This window comes from Ixodes scapularis, unplaced genomic scaffold (assembly GCF_016920785.2).
Source record: "Ixodes scapularis isolate PalLabHiFi unplaced genomic scaffold, ASM1692078v2 PGA_scaffold0__279_contigs__length_252992795, whole genome shotgun sequence".
Taxonomy (NCBI): domain Eukaryota; kingdom Metazoa; phylum Arthropoda; class Arachnida; order Ixodida; family Ixodidae; genus Ixodes; species Ixodes scapularis.
Genome location: NW_024609835.1, coordinates 158,352,951 through 158,367,896, shown reverse-complemented (window position 1 = coordinate 158,367,896; position 14,946 = coordinate 158,352,951). Strand labels below are relative to the sequence as shown.

The 14,946-nt window shown below is 46.2% G+C and overlaps 1 protein-coding gene and 1 non-coding gene across 3 annotated transcripts in view; one reads left to right on the top strand and one right to left on the bottom strand.

Annotated features, from left to right (window-relative positions):
- The window catches only part of LOC8039435 (cullin-1), a 66,220-nt gene that overhangs the window by 26,389 nt on the left and 24,885 nt on the right, over positions 1–14,946 (bottom strand). For both annotated transcript variants that reach the window (XM_029994976.4, XM_042290182.1), the window contains exons 6-9: positions 10,089–10,139; positions 9,543–9,633; positions 7,764–7,927; positions 5,857–6,019 (exon numbers count right to left, since the gene is read on the bottom strand). In XM_029994976.4, the coding sequence (XP_029850836.1) occupies positions 5,857–6,019; positions 7,764–7,927; positions 9,543–9,633; positions 10,089–10,139 (469 nt within the window). The remainder of the gene's footprint in view (positions 1–5,856; positions 6,020–7,763; positions 7,928–9,542; positions 9,634–10,088; positions 10,140–14,946) is intronic.
- Trnas-aga lies at positions 5,365–5,446 on the top strand. Its single transcript has one exon. It is a non-coding gene; the product is annotated as a tRNA-Ser (tRNA).

Below are 14,946 nucleotides of genomic sequence, written 5' to 3'. Positions count from 1 at the left end.
AGATGGTGAACGCTTTGGACTCCTTGAAGGCTGCATCTCCTTTTACAAACGCGGCCCACAAATCACGTGACCCTGATCAACAGTTGCCCCCTTTCTTAAATCTAGGCTCTCTATACCGACGAAACACAAACTTGAGTGCGAACTATGTGCAGTGCGCACTTCTTTGTTTGCTTCGTGATCCGTGTCGGTGTCGCTAATCGGTGTGGTTGCTCTCTGTGAGACAGTTTAGCTTCGCTCAAGCACCGATTCGGCAACTCCTCGCCACTCAAAGACGGCGAGTCCCGGCACATCCACAGGCAAGACGAAAACAAAAGCATGAAGCCATCCTCGTTGAAGTGTGCATGAACGTAACAAGTGGCGTCCACTGCCGGCATCCTCCGCGACGGCAGTCGGACCGTGTACATAGCTTGCAGGATCTTCTTTTGATCAACGCTTCTTGCAGTTTAGGAGAGGCAGCTCCGATCTAGCAGAGAGCACGTGCGGGGAGGCCTCAACCGCTTTCTGCAGGCATGATAAACATGCACCCGTGATGGCCCATGTTTTATTTTATTTTTGCGTTTCACTTTTATGGAGGTTAAATATAACGAAGAAGTGGATGCGGCAAAGTGATTTCAGATTCCAGTTGACTTTGTAATAACCGGTTTAGATAGTAGTAATGCCATACCAGAGGATGATCTAGATCCAAGAGCGTTCATTGAAACGCGGGTACCCTAAAACACCGTACCTTAGTGGTGGGGCAGTTTGACCTTAGACTCGATCGACGAAGTATGCGTGCCCTTGTCCTCCAGTGACGACGCACCTGTTCCTTGTCTTTCCATTGACGGCAGCTCGGGGCCTACGACCCGCATTGCTCGCTCGGCCACGGTGTGTTTAGGAAACTGGCGTTCTAATGAACGCCTCTTGGAACTGGTACTGCTACTGGTGCTCGTTGCAGTCAGTGAGTGAACCCGGTACGGCAACTGCTCTTCCAGTAGCGTGGCCGCAGGGCGGGACTGCTCTTCTTGGCAACTGCTGGGGTCAAGTTACAGATATAGTTGAACGAATACAGGCCCATTTTCAAGAACCATCCCACAGCGCAGCCACGCTACCGGCAGAGCGGTCGCCCCGGGTTCCTTCAGCGACCGCAATAATAACACAAGAAAAAAGTGCAGGCGGGAAAACCGCCTTGCACCGACTGGTCTGTTGAGTGAGAACTCCCCAAAGGGGATGCGAGGGAGGAGATGGCGAGGAAGAAGGCAGAAAGAGTTATCCCCTCTCGTAAACCCTCGTGCGCGACGACGCAAAGAGTACACTGCCATCGATGTTGGGGAATAACCCACAAACACAAAGGTCGCGAACAAACAAGGACACTGCTGCACCCTTTCCGTACCTTCGCATTTCATCTATATTGGTTAGCCGTCCACCAAAGCACAAAGCAACTGGCTCAACTAAAGCCCATAACGCGGCTTCTCGACTTTTTGGCGATTTTAGACTTCTTTTCTGCGTACACACCCCTCCGACTTTTGGGGCTTTAGAGTTGTCCGAGACGTTGAAAACACAGAGTTCCGCACCTTTCAATTTTATGCGAAGGGGCTTAAATCGCAATGCCACAGGACACGCTTATGTCACCATGATGTTACGTGACGTCACGGCCACATACTTAAGCGTGCCATGTGATTTCATGCAGTCGTGTAACTGCCCTGAATGCACCCCTGCAACACCCTCTATCCCTTTCAGTTTAGACCAAGGTCTCGCCAGTGCAGGGAGGCAGAGGTAAAAAAAGTTGATCAGTCCCGCGTTAATCCACAGTACTGTCACATCGATAGCTGCGACAAGTCACAGCGAAGTCAATGGGCATCAGCGTCGCATTCACGCACTGTGCGTGAACAAAACGCATATGGAACAAAATAGATATATGACCATTTTACTTCGAACGCTTCCGTTTCTTTCTTTGTTCCGGAGTGCGTGAAATTGCGTCTCCCGGCACATGCTCTTGGTGGTGTAGCACTAACAGTGCTACACAATTTTTTTTTTCCAGAGCACGCGCAGCGGTTTATGGTACAACAAAAAACCTTAGGTGTAGAGCGGTTGTGGTATCCGCATCGCACGCAGCGGACCCAGAATCGACTTCCGCTGGTGGCGGGCATCTTTTTCGAGGATTTCGCGACATTGACGACGGACGTCCTACATTGCCAACTACAATGGCGACAACAACAAACTACCACAACATCAAGATCCCAGTGGTGGGATGAGCCGCCAACAACTATCGCTACAAGAAGGTAGGAGCGGAGCAAAAAGGAAAAGAGATGTTGAAATCATTGCGTTAAATTAGTTTTTAGATGTAATGACGGGGAAAGCAGATGCAACAAACAGAAAGCTATTACACCTATATCGCTTTAGGAGGCCAATAAGACCAGCGTTTGTGGACGTAAAAACAAGAAAAACACAAACGGGTAACTTTCTGACGAGGTTCTACCGCACAAATCAATGGTACCCCACCTCCTACTTCTGAAGGCAAAAGGACTTCAGGCACCATTCCTGGCAAAAAAAGCCGCCAAAACTTGTTCTTCCACTTTTCTAGAACTACGAATTGAGGTCAATAACCTCCACAGAATGTAGAACGGTAAGTGTGCACGTTTTCTACCTATCAAAGCCATGCACGAGTTCTCAGAAACTGCACTGCGCTGAAATATACTGCAGAGTAAACAAGCCACAGAGTAGAACACAGTTTTGTGTCGTAAGACTCTCTAAGATTAGAAAGAATAAATAAATAAATAAAACGGTGTCACTGCGTGACCTGTCATCACACAGTTTATCTTATCAACCCTTTCCCCTGTAAGAGCAATCCTTTAGACCACATCTGGGTTCCGTCCAAGAATAGCGGCGAGGCAATTTGGGTCGTCGTCATAACTACTATTTTTCCCTAGATCTCCGCGAGCGAGGTATCTCAGGTTAAAGAAAAAAAACACTTTGGGACAGATGACGATAGGAAGCAACGAGCCTTTAAGGGCCCAACAACGGGACACCGCTTCCGAGAAGATCACAATCTCAGAATGAATTGTGACGAAGCAGAACGCCCCATCGCTGTTCCCATTTTTTTCCCGCTTAAAACAGCTCGCAAAAACGAAAGTCGACAGACGAGCTTGGACCCTCGTGCTGCGGGAGGGGGAACGCTCGACCTCGTTCCCTCTTCAATAATTCTGTACACTACTCTAAAATTCTAGAACATTCTCGGCTGTCGTTGTGAGTTCTAGTTTGGAACATTTTTGAACTAGCCGAGTGTATAAAAGCAGAGGTAAGGGGCTGCCTTCAGGACAGTCACCCTTCTGTCAAAGACGCAAGATGTTTTGAGCCTTTCTTCTTAAATTTGTAGGCACAAGTTTGCCTCATTGTACATTATTTTCAGTTCTGAACTAATCTCTTTTTTCATTTGTGACAATGCAACGAAGCCAAAAAAGTAGATAGACAAAAAAACGTTCAGCCTTTCCACTCTCGTGAAGAAGAAAGACCAGCGAGGCTGTACTCGATACACTGTGTGCTTCTTCTTCGTCGTCGTCTGTTTTTCGCGCTGTTTCCTATGATGAATTCCCACCAATGCGCCCAACTATCCATTCTTCTATTATAGCTGGAAAGGTTGCCGCCATCTACGAGCGACGGCGGAAACCATACTGGTTGTGTGCTTGTCGCCGTCGCTTATAGATGGCGGTAACTGTCCAGGTAGATTTGTGACAACATACACGGACACGATCCTGGAAAACCTAGCCCTTAAAGGGGCCCTGCAATCATATTTAAGTGTCTGCCTTTTTTGCGGTTTCCACGTCTCTTGGGGTTCAGGCAAGCCAGCGGGCACGGAGAGAGTAACTAAATATCAGCGCATCATATTTTAACCGGACGATGCAGAAACCTCCTCTACCGACAGGGGCGACCCACGGTACCGAAAGCGCGCAAAATGTGACGAATTTGGTCCTGGGCTTACTACTGGTCAGAGCCGCTAAAAGCTTCTTTTTAGTCGAAATACAAAATATAAGTGGTGCAAACCGTTTAATTTATTTATAAAAGTAGTTTTTGTTCAATATTTTAGATCAAAAAAGAAACGAATGCAGTTCATAAAGTATGGAAACAATATATGACCCGTCGACATACCCGCCACCAAGCGGTGGAAAAGGCGGCGCATACTCGAAAGGAATAGTGGGATCAGGCGTCGACACGGAAAGGTCCCGGATGTACGCAGTGGCGCTGCGGTCGTATGAGCAGGAGGATCCAACCGGCTCCGAGCGTTCCGAAGGCCTTCGGCGAGAAGCTTTGTCTTGCGGTTTGGTTGTTTCGCGGTATGGCAGCGCAAAGTAGCTCCCATTCTGAACTGATCTTTACCCCGTATTTGCTGTCGTTCGTTGCCAATGAAGTGTCATGCCGAATTAGTGTTTAATCGCGCAGCAAATGCATTGAGAGCCGCTCTGGCTGCCCGCTGCATACAGCCTATCCAGAACACGCTTTAATGGCGCCCTCTCGCGCCGTCGGCACGGAGTGCGGCAGCCGTGAGCGCTCGATGAGCTCACTACTTCTTCTCTAGTTCACGGCCACTCTCAAGCAACCAAGGACGTCATGAGGGAGGTTATTTTTTGCTTGTTTTTGTAATTTTAATTTGCCTATAACTTTTATAATAAAGAAAATTTCGAGAAAAGAAAAGTTTCACTAAGTTACTACGTTCAGTGCGCTCAGGTTCGGTGCAAATTAAAAATTAGTAAAAAAGTAATTGCAGGGCCCCTTTAACAGCTCCACTGTAAAAAAAAAAAAAAGCGCCAAATGATACTGCAACTTGGAAAGATACGGCTTTGCAGGACGTACAGTCATTTATATCCGATTGATTTTTTTTGGTTTTAACGGTACAAAGGCTGCCAAGGCCAAAGAGAGCCATGAATGTTACCTATTACAGGAAGACGGTATTGTAAAAGAAATGCTAGGGTATACTAAAGATAAAAATTGATAGAGTGCCAATGCCTACTAAAAATATTACAATTCAGAAAGAAAAAAAAAAATGACCGCATCTCCACGTGGTGAGTGATGTTGATTGGGGCGAAGCTCTGGCGGTGCCTGTCTGCGTAGACGCTGAGCCGCAGCATGCTGAGCCTTTCGTTCGTTTTCATCCATGTCAGAAAGAGAATGTGTGGTATGGAATGTGGTTATACACGCATTTGAGCATTTGACCGCAGCGCCCTCCCGTCTATAAACGTTGAGCCTATGCATGCAAAGTTTAACGCGATTATATACGCATTTGACCGCAGCGCCCTCTCCTGTATAGACGTTGAGCGGCTACATGCAACGTTTCATCCATGACATCCCCAGCTCTTGAGTTACTACCGCATCTCAGAGCCCCCTACTCGTCCCGCAGTCGTGGCCGAGTGGTTAAGGCGATGGACTAGAAATCCATTGGGGTCTCCCCGCACAGGTTCAAATCCTGCCGACTGCACAAACATTTCTTTTTTTTTTTTTTCAGTCATATTTTTTTTTTTTTGCCTTATACGAGCACGTGAGCTCACGAGCACGATCGCGAGCACGAGCACGAGCACCAGCAAGATTGATGTGAGCACGGGTGCCAGACAGACAAGGCTAGACCCTAAGGAGCTTCGCCCCTAAAAAAGAATCTCTGCTTGTTGCACGAATGAAGAGAGCATTCACGGATGAACAAAGGGTTCATTTCCCAGAAATTAAATCAGTAAACCAAATGACCACAGATGACAATTGGCTTGCAGACCTGGCCGAAGGGCCAATTCTGCCCGTAAGCTCGATCGTGTTACGGACTAAGCAAGTATCCGGGTGGCGACAGTGACGCGGGGGGACACCGTTGTAAGAGGGCAGCAGTGAATGCGAAGCTCGTACCGTCGTTCTTGTCATCGTTGAGCAGGTTCTTGAACTCGGTGTAGAAGATCTCGAGGTGCTTCTCGATGAGTACCTTCTCGCACGTCTTGGCCAGGGCCTCCAGCGTCGTCTCGTGGAGGTACAGCTGCACCCGCCGCTGCTCCTCCGTCAGCCGCTGCTCCGCCTGCCATGGAACACCACCCTTTAGAAGGCTTCAGAATACCCCAGAATGTTCTAGGAACATTCTGGGAGCCATAGTGTGTGCCAGAATGCACTTCAGAATACATTCAAACACTAAAACACTACTGGCAAAATAAAATTCAGATTTTTTTTTTTTTTTGCTTTTTTGCTTAAAAAGCTTTTGGGGAATCTCTTGCACAGCAGTGGATGCACTGATGACAAACTTGACTTCTTTGAGGTGCTGTGTGGATCTGGGTCCTAAAACTAGGTTCACTAGGAACTACAGAGTTCCTCAGGATAACCCATCAGAATCTCCCCGCTCTCTCTACCACCTAGGTGTTGGTCCTTCTCCAGCTAAAGCAGAGGTTAGGCGTGACCGGGCTACGCAACGATGTACCGTGGAACAAACCAACCTTTGTTGAGAACCAATTGCAGAAAATTATAAAATTGTACAACTAACCCCTTCTCTACTCATTTTGTTTCTTCAAAGAATGTACAGCAAACTTTTATTTTAAACAAACAATTTGCATCAAAATAAGACAAAAAAAAGATTTCCTCTACTTTCACGTGTAGTATTGCTCTAAATCGGGACTTCTGCTCCGAGTCCCACCGACACGCAGACGCCGAAGGTACTGGCATGCTTGCCAGATTCGCATCGTTCTCATCGCTCCTGTCACAGTCCATCAGACTATCGCCCAATTCCAGAAAATTGTAACGGCTGCAGGATTTGTCGTCACGCACTTTCAAAAAAAGGTTTTGTACCTCTTCGTCGGTTAAAGCGGACCTCCGCACCAAGCCACGTTGCTTTAGCGTGAATGCTTATGAGCAACTGCTTTTTTTTTTTTTTTTTTTTTAGGTTGAATGAAGTGTTTTTTCTCTGTCAAACAGCAAAACAAACGAGCAAACAACCCAAGGTAAAACGAGCAAGAGGGGTGGTTTTGCTACCTGCCGGAGGGCGTGCTAAACACGCACCGAAACTGAAACACAAGTCGTACTTGTGGTCGGGTTTTAGGCTTTGGATGGCACAAATGAGACTTGTTGTTAGTAGGCAAGAGGTTAAAGGTAAACACTCCCTTTGAGGGTGTACTTTCTAAATATTTGAGCTATATCAATAAAATAGGCAGAATATACAAGGCATGCAACTTACGAGGGTACACCAACTTTAGACAGAAAGGTTAATTTTTTGCCACATTAGAGCCTCGTTTCTCAAAGATATTACACACAACCATACCCATTTTCACCTCAAGAACTGTAGTAAAAAAAAAAAAGTCAGGCTCTTCGCAGAGCATTACTAATTTCTCCATATATATGTGGATAATTAGGACATATGTAGGTTTGTTTTACATGATATATATGTTATTTTATGAAGACGTGTGCGTTCCAAACGTCAAAAGCATTGCCTTTTACTCCGACAACCAAATCTCGTAAGAACTAGGTAGTCCGCACCGCGCATGAACAATGAGCAAAGCTTGCCTTTTACTTCAGGTGGAAACGGGTATAGTAGTAGCAAGAAAAAAAAAAATGGTTACAAAAGAGTACTAAAATGTCACAATTCTTTTCCTAGAATATAACGACGAGTGACTAGACTAGTCGGTAGGAGGCTTGGAATAATTTTTATTGTCATATTTAGTTTACTCTGTAAACTTCAGTCCCAACTCGGCGTTTGACTGGTCTAGGAACCCGGCAAGAGATGACCGAGAAAATTGGTGTCCTCAGATCCAAGGAGCGAAGGGAGGAGTGGCAGATACCTTTTTCATGTACTCGGTGACGGGATTCTGCCTGAGGAACTCCATGCTCTCCCGGTTGTAGAAGCGCTCTGTGTCCTCGAGGAAGGTGTTCTCGAATGCGTCTTTGTACACCGACAGGTTGGGACCCTTGGCCGAAGGCTCGTCCTCGTTCAGGCCCAGCTCCACTGTTGGGGCACAATTTTCACCTCGTTCGAGAGCTTTGCTTTATCTAGACGCTGGTTTATGGTATGTATAATGGCAGCAGAAACATTTATACACTATCCCTCAAGATGCCTGCTGTGGCACCGTCTTTAAGTTAGTTGCAGAGTTCCAAGACTTTCTCTGCGCCGATCGGCCCCGATTGAAGGCAAACCCAGACTAGTTGTGAACCAAAGGTTAAAATAGTGTTAGCTTGCACTCAACGACTGTTTCGTTCTTAAGGTATCGGTGCCGATGGAGGGAATGAAGATACCACGATGCAAACAAGCAGTGAAGCATTACAAATCAATTTAGAAGAGGGACTCTGGTCAAAATATTATGAGCCATTCCACTCTGCGATGGAGGATGACCAGCGAATCTGTTTAGCACACGACACAGACCCGTCCCGAGAAGCCGGAGGAAACTAGACACGTGCGACAAGACCACCACCTGGTGTAAAGTAGACATGCACGACGGGACCACTATCCTGGGAGAGCGGAAAGAAAGAAAACTAGGCACGCAAGCACTTGGAACGACGACAAAGAAAGGGCGGTGCGAGTGTAGACCTGGCCGACGCAGGTCGCACAGTGGCAAATCGTTGAGAAACCTTTATTATCTATCCGAGAGTCTACTGATCTTGAAAATGGTGCCTATTGATAACTAATCTACTGAATAGACCTATTTCAAAATTACCCAAGCATCAAGGAGGATGAGGGAATAGTATTCCTAGCGCCGCACGCACCGGCGTCTGCAGCAGTAACTGTTCTAAAGCAAAGGCCTAAAACAAATGGCATCATGCACGTGCGTTCGTCAACGCTTTATTTTGGTTATTTACTTTGAATCTTTTATATAGGGAAGGCGTGCCTGTGCGGCGGTGCGAGCATAGTTTTTAGTCAATGCACACAAAAATCCACAAAACCCTAGCCATAAACAGCTTCACTGCCATAATGCTTTTTAGTGTCCTTTCACGTCAGAAAAAGAGAAGAGGAATAATGAATTTTTAACCGATTTTGAAAATTCTGCACTTTTCCGCACCTATACACCGACCAAAATCCATTGATGCTCGTGCTTGTAACATTATAGCTGCGACAAAGTGAACTGTTAAACAGCAAACAACTTTGTTTCTTTAAAAGGGTAACAGTGACATCATGTCACCGAGGTCATTGGAGCATTGCTCCACACGGGTGTTGATGGCTGCCACTGTTGCAGCCTAGCCTTTTCTGCGACTGCCCAGTTTTTTGCTAAGAAGGACTTGGCCTTGGAGAAAGGGGAGACGAAATACCACGAAGGGTACATCATTTTTGTTGAGATTACGAGGGTGCTACGATAAACAAAACTCATAGCTGAGATGATGTTTACCCCCGAGAACGTCTTCTGCTGGTGCAAACATAATCTCTCTCACTGTTCTTGTACTTCTTTCTTCCTCAAGTGCAGAGAGCTGTCTTTCAACAGATTTGTTTGCACTAGAGAGACAAAACAAAGGGCTAAACTCAGTCTCTCTGCTACTGCAACAGCTCTGCACAACTTTTCCAGGTTACTTCAAAGGCTTACATAATTTCTGACAAAAAAAAAAAAAAAAAAAAAAAAAAAAAAAAAACTCACCGTAACAGTTCATCACTCCGCTGACAAGCCTAGTATTGATGAGTTCCCCATTGCGCTCCTTCTCTATAAGCTTCAGCACTGCATTAGTGACCTGGGGAGAGATGTTCAAAATGTGAGCTCTCGCAATCAAGCTGCTTTTGGTATGTTCCACTTGCTCTCATTAAAAATAACAAAAAGAAAAACACTAGGTGTAAAATTTGGAAATGATGCAAATGAAAACACATTACACTGTCTGGAACAGTGGAATGCCAGTTCTTCTTACTCACTTATAGATATAAATGTTCTAGCACAGCAACTATGCCCTTGTCCAAAATGATTGTACAGTAAAATTTGTTCAGATTCGCCTAGTAGATGGTTTTATTCCATGTAGAGATGACCCTAACAAAATTCTAGGCAAAACTAGAGGCATGCAACATAAATGAAACAATCGGTAGCTTTCGTGAAGCAGTAACAGTAATGTCTTGCTTCTGAAGCAATGCAATGCGTGTTGGGAACCAGTGTCGAAAGCAGGGAGGAACACTGGCGGAAAATGTGCAGGTCACCTACCTGCTTGTGCAGAGGCTTGAAGAAGTAATCCCTCCAGGAAACCAGCGCCAACTGCACGAGAGAAACAAAGCATTCAAACGAAGGATGTCACTCATACGGGGGTAACCAAGGTTGCCACAGGGAGGAGCAAGTGTGGCATGCTATCCTATTTCCTGTAACCTTAAAAAAAAAGAAAAAAGAATTAGGTTTGATCTTTTTAATACTATTTGTACAATTATATTCTTGAGCTGAGCTGGGGTGTCGAGGAAAGAATGCAATAAAAAAAACATTTTCCTCAAATTTTCTTGACCTCTGCAGTGTTTTATTTGCTCTCCCTCAACAGGGTCATTACATCCCTTGACATTGGTAGACAGCCTCTATTATTAACAATGCGGCAGTGGCGCAGTTCTGGGTGGCGACGTCTTACAGCTAGAGCATGACTGCATTCACATTTCGTGTTTGAATAAAACAAACAAATATTTGGTGTACCCACTGTTGTTCAGATAACCTATTGCCCAATGCAACGAGATTGGGTGTACAGTGTAGGCCGCATATAACGTATGTCGCGGGAGTCGCGAAAATCCGCACTATAAGCGGTACCTCGCTGTAACCAAAACATCAATATTTCAGGCCAAAATACATGCCATGAGACAACTTACCTTTGTAAAACAATTTATTTTATGTTAGATGAAAAATAAAGCTTAGTTTGAGGAAAGTCTTCATTTCACCAAACTAGTACACTTCTCTCTCAAGTGTGTCACACATTTTGAAAGAAATGAGCGACTTGCCTGGCGCAGCCTTTTAACGGCGTCGCGGGTTGAGGACGGACGTTGCGAGCGTTCAGGATTGCTAACCCTAATCACTTTTCTCCGGTGATGAAAAAGCGTGAAAATTCGCATCCTTTATACAGTACGCGCCAGTAATACCTTCAACTTGAGCCTGTGCATGAAATGCTCCAAATAAGAAATCCGGGCGATGTTCGAAAACACAAATGCTTAGAAAGCACCACTGTAGTCGAAATAAACAAACACGACGACACGGGCGTTTCTGCCGTCTTGAGAGTGCCGCCACGACATCGCCGCACGAATAGGTGGATCTTCCCTTCTAGTACGTGCTGGGTTATCATAGCGACACACAACGAAAATTCACACTCAAGGATAGCGCTTTTACGCGGAACGATGAGCTTCCACCACGCCGTCTACGTCGACGATTACAAGCGACGCCATGTTTCCGGATAGAAGAAGCCGGCCCGCGACCGGCATACAACGCGCGCGAACACTTCTCCTCGACTTGCGATTGGTCTGTCGTTGCGGTTGTTTCCAACGCAGTGGAGGGACGCAGGGACGTGAACGACACGTGCGTGCGTCTTTCCATCGCTATGGCAACTGAAGCCTCTCTTGCTTCTCCCCGCTTCTTCGGGCAACCTCCTTGCCCCGCGAGTGCCGCTTGCGGCTAGCGCCGTTATCTAGTGTCGCACAGGGAAGCGTGCTCGCTGCGCCGGTTGGTCGGCGCGGTCGGCGGGCTGTTCCAAAAACCGCACTATAACCGGTATTTCCCTTCGCGCGCCTGCATTTTAAGCGGTATGTAATTACATGGAGTTCTATGGGAGGTGCACCGGTGGTTTAAAAAAGCCGCGTTATACCCGGTCCTGCACTATATGCGATTACGTTGTAAGTGGTCTATACTGTAAATGAGACTGCTGCAGTGATGGTTCCATCCTCCATGAGTGGGCTGGCAGACGTCTTTTTTGTGCACGTTCCAAAGGCAAAAAAGTGGTCAAGTAACAGATATCTGCAGATGTCAACAGCAGTGAGCACACCATAGTAAAGATATGGCTATAATAAAAATAAATTACACTATACTGTAACCACACCCTCCCCCCCCTCTACTGACCTAGTTAATGTAACTTGTCTAGCAGGTTACTGATGTCGCCTGTTTGCAGACTTATCAAGAACCACAGGAATTTCGCGAAATTAAAGGTTCCTCCTACCTAACGTGGCACGAGACTACGACCGCCCTCATGAGTGGGACACAACCACCGACCCCTTTTGCATCTTGTAGATGGGAGGTCAAGAGGTCTGCCCCATCACCCAGATGACGAGACAAGACCCCCCTGCTAAGAGTACCAAAGTGTAGTCCTTTCCAATCCTCTATTTGTGAAAATTAATAAATCTAAATATTTGCTACTTTCTTGCACGTTACTGATTACAATTTACTGCCTGAAATAAATCATACTCAACACTAAACCTCTGTAATGCTTCAGAATACCCCAAAATGCTTCAAAACTAAAATTTAAAAAAATTAAAAAAAAAATGAGTGAAAAAAACAATACAAAGTTATGTGACATTTGCAAGGGACACCTAAAAAGCATTTTTCATTAACCAAAATGACTAACTGGTAACACCTGCTGTTTTTTTTTATTTTGTTTCGCTGCTTTTTATGCTGTCCGTATTATATTAACCTCGTTCACAATTATTCCCTGCTAGTTGGCAACCCTCACACTTCAATCTTATTCTTTAGATCCACCCACACGTAATGCACTTCACTGGAAGTAAGGGCTTCAACAATGCGGAAGACCCACTCAAAGAGGCAGTTTCAGGCCCCTTGCACAGGACTCGCTTTAGCTAGGCCTACATTGCCTGGGGTAAGGAAATGAATGAACCTTCGCTCTATTCTCTCTCCAAAAATAAAGCGCCCCTGGCCAATGTGCGTCTAGCACTGCTGCATAAACTGCCTGGATGAATGGGTCTTTCATGTTGCTGGACAGTGCAACTTTTGAGGACTGACAAACTGAACTGAGCTGAACTCGTGCCAGCTGGACAAAATGTGCACATAGCAAACCACCTTCAAATGTCCGTTTAAGAGGCGACGCCACAGCCCTTAGATGAACTACTTGCTCGTCTAGAAACTTTGGCAATTTCGCCTTAACCAATTTTGTCACCACAAAAGGCACCAATGCACATAAAAAACAAAAGCATAAATAATTAAAAATTCGGTTCAAGGATGATGTTTTGTTATGCGGTGTTTCAATCCTGGAATACTTCGATCCCCAAAATCTCAAGTATAGATGGCATTCCCAATTGCCCATCTCTTCGACGTTCTATGAAAGAGTATCGTATTTTCCGGTGTATAAGTTGCGGTTTTTTTCAAAAATTTCTGGCGGTGCGCCTTATACAGCGGTGCGACTCATATGCGTCGATGGTGTAATATCGTCCGTCGACGTTGATGGTGGAATTCAACGGACGAGATTCCATTGATGTCAACAATGGAATCTCTTGCATCTCAAATGCTAACGCGCAACTCTTTTTAAACAAAAAAAAAAAAAAAAAAATCAGGAAATGCCATTCTTGACGTACAACTTTTCTTAGTTCCGGTAGGCCGAGCGTTTCGGAGTCCACACGGATCCGGAAGGAGTGCGGTGTGCGGTCACCGTCAAGGACCACGAAGTTCCCGGCGTCCCGGCGTTTCCGGCGTCAACTTCCGGTCGCCATACCTGTTTTTCTTTCTTTGTGCCCCGCCATCCCGGAACATGCGACGTGCCTACTGTGTTTTCACCCGTGTCGAGCACCGCAGCAACATGGCACCGTCCAGGATGCAAAACAGCTACACAGCAAAGTTCAAGCTTAGCGTATGTTGCATATGCCACCGAAAATGGAAACCGGGCTGCCGGGCGAGAATTCAACGTGAGTGAAAAAATCATCAGGGACTGGCGGAAAGCTGGGAACTTGCTGCGTTCAATGAAAGGAACCAAGAAAGCTGATCGTGGTAAAAAGGCGCGCTGGCCGCAGCTTGAGGATCGTCTTCGCACATGGATACTGGAACAGCGAGCTGAAGGCCGGGGACTTTCGACAGTGCAAGTGCACCTGAAAGCCGTGACAATAGCGAAAGACATGAACGTGGTCAACTTTACAGGCGACCCGTCATGGTGCTTTTGTTTCATGAGACGCAACCCCCTATCCATCAGGGCCCGAACAACAATGTGCCAAAAACTGCCGGATGATTTTCAGCAGAAGCTCAACAGCTTTCGGGAATTTGTGCAGAAGTAAATTCAGGAGCATGATGTAGCTGCTTGGAACATTGTGAACATGGATGAAGTTCCATTGACATTTGACATCCCTATGGGAAGGAGCGTGAACGGAAAAGGCGAGAAGACCGTTACGGTCCGGACGACCGGCCATGAGAAGTCCCATTTTACTGTGGTACTGGCTTGTTGCACCGACGGGACGAAACTCCCGCCAATGCTAATATTCAAAAGAAAAACAGTGCCAAAGGATCCGTTTCCTCCCGGAGTCATCGTACAGTGCAACATCAAAGGGTGGATGGATGAAGAAATGATGGGTGTGTGGCTAGACAGATGCTTTTCCCAGCGACCTGGTGGACATTTTCACACACACAAGGGCCTTTTGGTAATGGACAGCATGAGGGCCCATTTAACCGATTTGATTAAGAAAAAGATCAAATCCAAGAACTGCGTTCCAACGATAATCCCAGGCGGTATGACCAAGATGCTTCAGCCACTAGACATTTCCGTCAACCGAAGTTTTAAAGCTGTTCTGAGACGAATATGGGAGTCGTGGATGACCGACGGAGACCATAGCTTCACCAAAACGGGACGCATGAGACACGCGTCTTTTGGCGAGGTGGCCAAATGGGTTGAAGAGGCTTGGAATTCTGTTTCCGTGGGAACGGTGGTAGCCGACTTTAAGAAAGCTGGCCTCATTGAGTCTGTGCCTGGGAGCGACGCCGATGAAGCAAGCATCAGCAGCGAGTCGGAGGACGACGATGAAGACACACCAACCACGCTAGACCCCGAGATCGCTGAACTATTCCTTACCGACTCGGAAGAAGAGGACTTTGATGGTTTTGTTTAACCCTAACG